The sequence below is a fragment of the Poromitra crassiceps genome (genome assembly GCF_964638095.1).
Source record: "Poromitra crassiceps genome assembly, chromosome: 16".
NCBI lineage: Eukaryota > Metazoa > Chordata > Actinopteri > Beryciformes > Melamphaidae > Poromitra > Poromitra crassiceps.
This window is the reverse complement of record NC_139645.1, coordinates 29,729,299-29,736,479: the sequence shown is the minus strand read 5'-3', so window position 1 is coordinate 29,736,479 and position 7,181 is coordinate 29,729,299. Positions and strand designations below refer to the sequence as shown.

The 7,181-nt window shown below is 43.8% G+C and overlaps 1 protein-coding gene across 1 annotated transcript in view; it reads left to right on the top strand.

Annotated features, from left to right (window-relative positions):
* The window catches only part of LOC310791575 (intermembrane lipid transfer protein VPS13C-like), a gene marked incomplete at both ends in the record, with an annotated part of 95,994 nt that extends 93,342 nt beyond the window's left edge, over positions 1 to 2,652 (top strand). The window contains 3 exons of the mRNA XM_083653242.1: positions 210 to 333; positions 920 to 1,003; positions 2,551 to 2,652. Of these exons, the coding sequence (XP_083509368.1) occupies positions 210 to 333; positions 920 to 1,003; positions 2,551 to 2,652 (310 nt within the window). The remainder of the gene's footprint in view (positions 1 to 209; positions 334 to 919; positions 1,004 to 2,550) is intronic.
* Positions 2,653 to 7,181: the final 4,529 nt, after the last annotated feature.

Genomic DNA, 7,181 nt, shown 5'->3' with positions numbered 1-7,181 from the left:
CTCAGTACATCTCCACCCGTTCACCATCCTGCTGCTGTGTCAGATCACCCTCGAGATCTTCCACAGAACTATTTTATATCTCCGTCTAGGCGTCGACCCATAAACCCTTGAGTTTTGGGCTGCTTTGCTGTTGAAGCGTTGTTGTTTTTTATTGTTGTCTGTCATAACTTTTTTGTTGTTATTGTTGTGGTTTTCTGTCTGTCCCACAGGAGAGTTCTGTGTGTGAAGGAGATGGACTTTGTGGGACATTTCAGTAAGGAGTGGGAGTGTCTGTTTGAGAACTTCTACAGACCTCCGGCTGTCAGCGGGTCTGACCTGAAGATCTACTGCAAGGTACACACACACACCCATACACACTGATCTGAGCTGTGCATCATGTGCCCTGTCGCTGTCCCAGCTGTAGATGTGAGTCGTGCTGCGCGAGCCTAAATGTTGTACGGCACAGACCCCCATTTAGCCATTAGCTCTCTGCCACAGCTTAATGTGTATCTTCAGTTAGAAAGGCAAATGTAATCATCTCACACGTAAATAGCAATCAGGTTGATGACTCACTAGCCAACTATAGCTTTAATGTTGCCATGGCCATTTTCTATTCATTCATAATGTTAGTGAGTTGGCTAGCTAACTGATGTAGCAAACAAACCCAGCATGTTTCACATCTGCCAAAGTGGTGATAAATATAATTCCATAACCGGATACTAGGCTATGTCTCCGATCATATATGTTCACCAATGTTAGCTAGCAGCAGCCAAAACCTAAAATGTTGTGTGTGTGACTCACATGGGGCAGTGACACACCAAGCCTCTGTCTGTCAGACACATAGAGTTTAACTTCTCTGTAACAATCCTGTCAGTTTGTATTATTAGAATTGTCTTTTTCAGCGTTTCTATTGATTTCTGTTGCTGTTTTATTCTGTCAGGAGCAACAGAAACTGAAAATCCCCAAGAGAGACGGACAGGAGCCAGTGAGGACCGTCCATCTGAAAGACACCCCCGCTGCCCAGGTGTGTGTGTGTTAGCGGTGTCACCATTTCAATTCTAAATCAAAAATTGATCGAAATGGGAGTTCAATTTCGATCATCGAAATCGAAACAAGCAAAATTGCAATTCTCCCTGTGTTTTTTTCTCTTTCTACCACCGCCTACTTGCATGCGTCTGAAGAAAAACAAAACAAAACAAACAACATTTTAACTCATTGAGTGCCAATGACGACTAAAGTCATCAATTCAAATAGTAACGTAGAGTGGCAATGACGACTAAAGTCGTCAATTGCGTTTTTGACGGTGGGACGTGGATCAAAGCCTGATGCATCTCCTGTAAAAATATGGGGGATGTTGAAGGTGTATAAGCTATTTTACGGACCCATTAGGTGGCGACAGTGCTCTCCAGATTAGAGAAAGGTGAGGAAAAAAACAGAGAAGAAGCCGTGGGCACACGGAAACCGATGCATGCTGTAATGTTAGCTGTGCCTGTGAACAGCAGCCAATCTGCTCCCACAATTGAGCCTTTCTGTCTGTTGCGATAGCCCCTCCACATGATTAGTTGCCAGAAAAGGAGCACCCGACACCAGCGTCTTTCTGAAAATATAAATTATTCTCAGCTGGAAGCGCTGGGAGCCGGCGACAAAAACGGCGGAGCGCTGTGAAAATAGGCTGGGTGCAGCCAGCGCACTTTGAAACGTGCAGCGGAAAATTCAGAGCAGAGAGCCACCAGAGACACTCCCACGGAGGAGGGGTTTGCAGTTGAGGGGGGTGGGGCACGCAGGGCACCATACAACACCGACCCAGACAGCAGGCTCGATGGACAGATTGGCAAACACAAGCTAGAATACCTGATGCCCACCAGCAGTAAATCAAGACCAGCAAGAAGGTGTAGGGTCTGCGCACGCAGGGGCTAGCGCTGCTGGTTGCAGCTAAAAAATATTATTTTGCCATCAAAATTCCTTTGTTTTCGCTGTTTTATTGAAGGAAATTATTTTTGAGGTGTCACTACATCAGAAAATATTAGCTTCAGAGTCAGTGATGTGCTTGAAATGCTTCATTTCACAAAAGGCTCATTATCTCAGCTTCTAGTTTGAAATGTCTGTTTTTGCTGAAACCAACCTATCTTCTACTGCTGATAACTAAAGAACGGAAATGATATCAATAAACTTTTTTTTGCTGATGATACAAGAGAGTCTCATCGTTCTTTCGGCGTGTTCGGTGTTTACATAGTAATATCACACAATTTCTGTGGGTCTTGAGAAATCACTGAAAACGCTCTGAAAGAGCTGGCACTGGGAGCATCCGTTTTCCAAAAGTGGCTGGCACTCAATGAGTTAATGAGGACACAGCGTCGATGCTAGTTAACGAGCTCAGCATTAGCCTGCAGCTGCATGATGAAACCACAGAAGTGGGAAACCCTCCTGCTAGTGCCGTCGTCAGGGTCTTCCTTTCTGAGTTTTTTATGGCCCGAATATAATCTGTGTGTGTGTGTGTGTGTGTGTGTGTGTGTGTGTGTGTGTGTGTGTGTGTGCGCGCGCGCGCGCGCGTGTGTGTGTGTGTGTGTGTAGAAGCTGCAGGAGGTGATCTCAGACGCCCAGGTGGCACGGCAGCAGCACCAGATGTCGAGGCAGAAGTCTCAACGTTTTCTCAAAACCTCCAACAAGCCCTGAAGAACCAGAAGGATCGTACATATTCTATTATGTTCCATATCTTTACATTGGACCATTTTCATGGTGTGTCTCTGCCTCTTCATGTTTCTGCACTAAGACGTAAATAGTTTTATTTGTGTTGACTGTTTGATTTGAAGAGATTTTCTATTTAGCTTCCTATGAAGATTACAGAGTCCTATAATCTGCTGCAGTCAGAGAACAGCGAGTCCAAACTGTTGAGTTGCTGTTTATATTTACAGAACGTGTAACAAAGCTGTTCTCCAAAATGAAAAAAATTATTGTCAACTTTATTTTCATAAGATGTATTGGGTTGTATTTAGCTTAGTCTCACTGGCGAACCTCCACTCCCTCCCGTGAGAGGAGTCTGGCTGCAAAACTGTTGGAAACTATTTTCCAAGGGCACTGCCGCTAAGCACCGCCCATCGCAATTCCAGAATGGTGACCAGCGCTGCCAGACTCCTCTCATGGAAGGGAGGGGAGGCTGGCCAGCGAGACTATTAGCTAAACTTGATTTTATGGGTAAATGTCTGATAGCAATTGAACTTTGAAGGCTTAAAATATCAAGAGTTGAATATGAAATGTAACCTGGGTAATTTTCTATAAAGTCATTTTATTAAGTCTGCTGCACCTGTGAGTCTTGGTTGTTTCAGCTGCTCTTGTGCTTGGTGAGCATCTCTGTCAAAAAACAAGCTGCTGGAAAATATCGAGATAGATCTGACGATTTGGAAGAAATAACTAAAGTAAATAATTTTGGCGAGATCTAAAAGCTGACAATTCTGTGTGTGTGTGTCTGAGAGTGAGTGAGTGAAAGAGACAGAAGGATTAATCACAAATACTTAAACAACATAATTCCTGCTTCAGTCACTCATTTGACTTTGCTCTTTCCATTTTGCCAAAAGACTTGAGCCGAGCGGTTTAATATACAGATGATGCTTTTTACCACAAATATTAAAGAGACTCAACACTTTTTCCACTTTTTTTCTGCTGAAAATCAATATATATCCTATTGGAAATGAGCTGTGTTCTTGATGAAGTGATTCCTCCTCTCATATTCTCCGTGTCGGCTCTTCATCATGTGATCATTTGCATCATGTGACGAGATGTGATGCATTTCCTGTTAGACTGAAACTGACTGGAAAAAAGGATGGAAAAAGCGTTTTGTTTCTCCATCTGACCAGTCCACTCTTTATCCGTCCCATTCCGTTCAAACACCCCTCCTCCGAGCCAGGAAGCCACTCCCCCCACCCGCCTGGCCCACACGCAAACCCAACACCCGCTGGCCACCAGGCAGGGGCCTAAACATCAGCCCAGTGGCGTGCCGTCCATTAGGCGAACTAGGCAAATGCTAAGGGCGCTTGAGCCGTTAGGGGCGCCAGAGAGGGTAATTATTATTATTTTTATTTTTTTTATACAAATACTTTTTCATGATAATAGGCCTACTATTATTTTACAATAGTAGACAAAAAATAAGCAGCACAAGTCTTAAGTCTTTAAATAATAGTGAAATCATTTTTCTAATTCTGCCTTTCTGGCTGCCTGGGCTGCAGCACTTTCACCATGGTCCCTAATCCATACCACCCCACCCCCTGCGCGGCCGCGCCCCCTTCTACCTGCTCGGAGCTTTTTCCCAGAGTGGGGGAAGGTAGCTGGAAGGTGGGTGCTGAGGGTGCTGCAGCACCCCCTAGTGGCAAGAAATGGGATTTTCGAAATTGTTGGATTTGGCTGTCTTGTGTTTATACCACCAACAAGATGCATTAAAAAACAATTTGTGCTTCCCAGCTCTAATCTTATTTCATACACTCTCTCTTCAAAAGTGTTTGATTTTCATCATAATCTGGTTTTCCATAATAATAATAATAATAAGTTCAGTGTTTATGCCTGTGTTGCTGTCTGTTGTAGTGTAAAACGACTAAAGGGAGAGCAGGTGCTTACATGAAAGTGAGTGAGAAAAGGAGAAGATACTGAATAATGACATCACAACAGTATAATCCTAATGTTAATTTAAAATTAAATATTCTTCTAAATATAGATGAAAGTCCAAAAAACGTCAAATCTTATTCGCCGCTGCCCGAGAGTTCCTTCCTTACAGCACCCCCTACCTAACAGTACTTCCAGCGCCACTGGGGAAGGGCCATTCTGAGCCTGCACTGCAGTGGTGGATTAGCTGCGATATAATTTTTATTATAAAACGGCTCTCTCAAATCAAGCAATCTGATTGGTTCACAGCCATTGTATAATTCCAGTAACCGAGTTCAATAACCCATGGCCATGGGTTATTGGTTGCCATGGCAACTCTCTTACTAAAAGGCAGCCCTGCGCTCGAGCTCCGTGTTGGGCTTTCCAGAAAGCTCTCAGCAAGCGCCAGGATTGGCCAATGTCAACTTCAGTCTCCAGAACGATCCAATCAAATCACCCGCACGTCTATCTTCTTGCTAGAGGTCCCGCCTTACAGTAGTGTCAAAACAAAAAGCTACTCGCTTGCAGCCAGACGCATGATGGCGCAACTCTCTTAGGCTTTGGTTACCTCAAAAACAAAATGGCGGAGACAGTTTTCAGATCCTTGTGAATCGATCTTCGCTTATAACTTTACTAATACTTCGCAGAAAATGATGTTTTGTACAAGAATAGACGCGGGCTAATGTCTTAACCCCTCTCTCGCGCGCCCTCACTCTTAACCCCGCATTTCTAAATAAGACGTAACGTTACTTGGTGTCGGCCTTTGCAAATAGCTCTCAGCAAGCGCCAGGATTGGCCAATGTCGACTTCAGTCTCCAGAACGATCCAATCAAATCACCCGCACGTCTATCTTCTTGCTAGAGGTCCCGCCTTACAGTAGTGTTTCAACTGACTCTATCAGAATAAAATGCCAGTCGGACTTATAGTAATATTATTATTATATTATTATACTTGGAAACCGTTTTATAAAAGCAATATAGCACTCGAGCAGCGTGTGTTGTGCGGCCTCGTGGGATAACAGCTTATCAGCGGGATATATTCACCACAACACACTTGCTCTCGAGCTATATTGCTTAATTATATTTTCTTTGGGGGGGGGGGGGCACCAGCAAAAATCTTGCCTAGGGCACCAACTTGGTCAGGCACGCCACTGCATCAGCCTGTCCTACTAGACTAGGCTGTTATATTGCTCATTAAATATTTATATTACTAGTGCAGTGCCCGTTCCCCTTTCCCCCATTCATACACTTTTTTTTACATGCTTGCTGCTATATTTAAATTGTTAAGACTGTTATTATTTGAAAATGCTGAATTATGTTCCAAAGGTTGGTTATTATGGTTAAAGGAACATGCCGACATTTTGGGAGATTGTCCTAGTTGCCATGGCAACAGCACCTGGTCGGGGGGGGGGGGGGGGGGGGTTTGGCAATGCAAAGCGAGAGTGAAATTAGACATCTGTCTTGGTTAGCCCTCACGTCTTACTTTGCTCGACATCATATTTGCTCAGCTATGATACTCAAACACCAGATTTATGTGTAGACCTACTTTCACTTATCTGGTTTGAATTCTACTTTCTGGCAAATGTTTCTGACGGTGTAGCAGAGGCTGTACTGTTCCTCCTGGTCCACAGTACTGTATGGCTGATTTCATGTGGCCAGTAGGTGGTGCTATGCCTACAACTCAATATTGGTAGTCGGCCTCTTCTGGCTGGGATGCTCATCAAAATATGACATTTGGAGCAACCGTGATCCTGTACAGTCGAGTTACACACCACTTTTGTTGTTGCCAGTAGGTGGCGCTGTGACTATAACTGGATATTGGCATGTAAATAAGACGGACACAATTCTGTCACTTTCAGTGCGTTTAATTCCATTATTTTGCTCTGAAACAGCAATCGCGTAATGCACCAGCAAGAAAATGAACAGCAAACAAAAGAACCTTTGACAACAGCATTAGCTATTTTGGCAACATGAACGATAAAAAATATTTTTACATTTATTTTTTCCCCAGCACTAGCTATTTCTACTAGCCTACATGGACTCTATAACATTGTAAGCTATCCCTCTTGTTATATATAATATATAATTCATCATTTCAGACGTTACAGTACAGTGCATCTTATACATACATTCAATAGAAGAACACACTGCAAAATGATAAACTGATTTTCGTGGGCGGAGTCGAACTAGTGGCAAAAAGTGAACCATACTGTGTAAATGGCCCAAAAGGCAGTGCCGGACATCATCATAGCAGTTGGAAAGCAGTGTCAGAGCCGCGCTCCTAGTTTGTCCCCTTGTTCCGTGAATCTCTACAGCTTGTTTCCTACTTGCAGAGAGTATCGAAGGCAAGAGTTGATGTGTTTCGCAACAGCGCTGCCGCCATTTTGGCTTGAAAAAAGCCTCAATGGCCAATGGAACAACAGCATAGAACAATGACAGCCAATCAGAGGTGTCTCTTTCAGGCCAAAATGGCGCATTTGCTGTGCGCCGATGTTGCAATGGAATTCAGTTTCTATGTACGTTTTTTGCAACCACTGACGTAACCCCGTGACGACTACTCGAAATTGGTCTCGT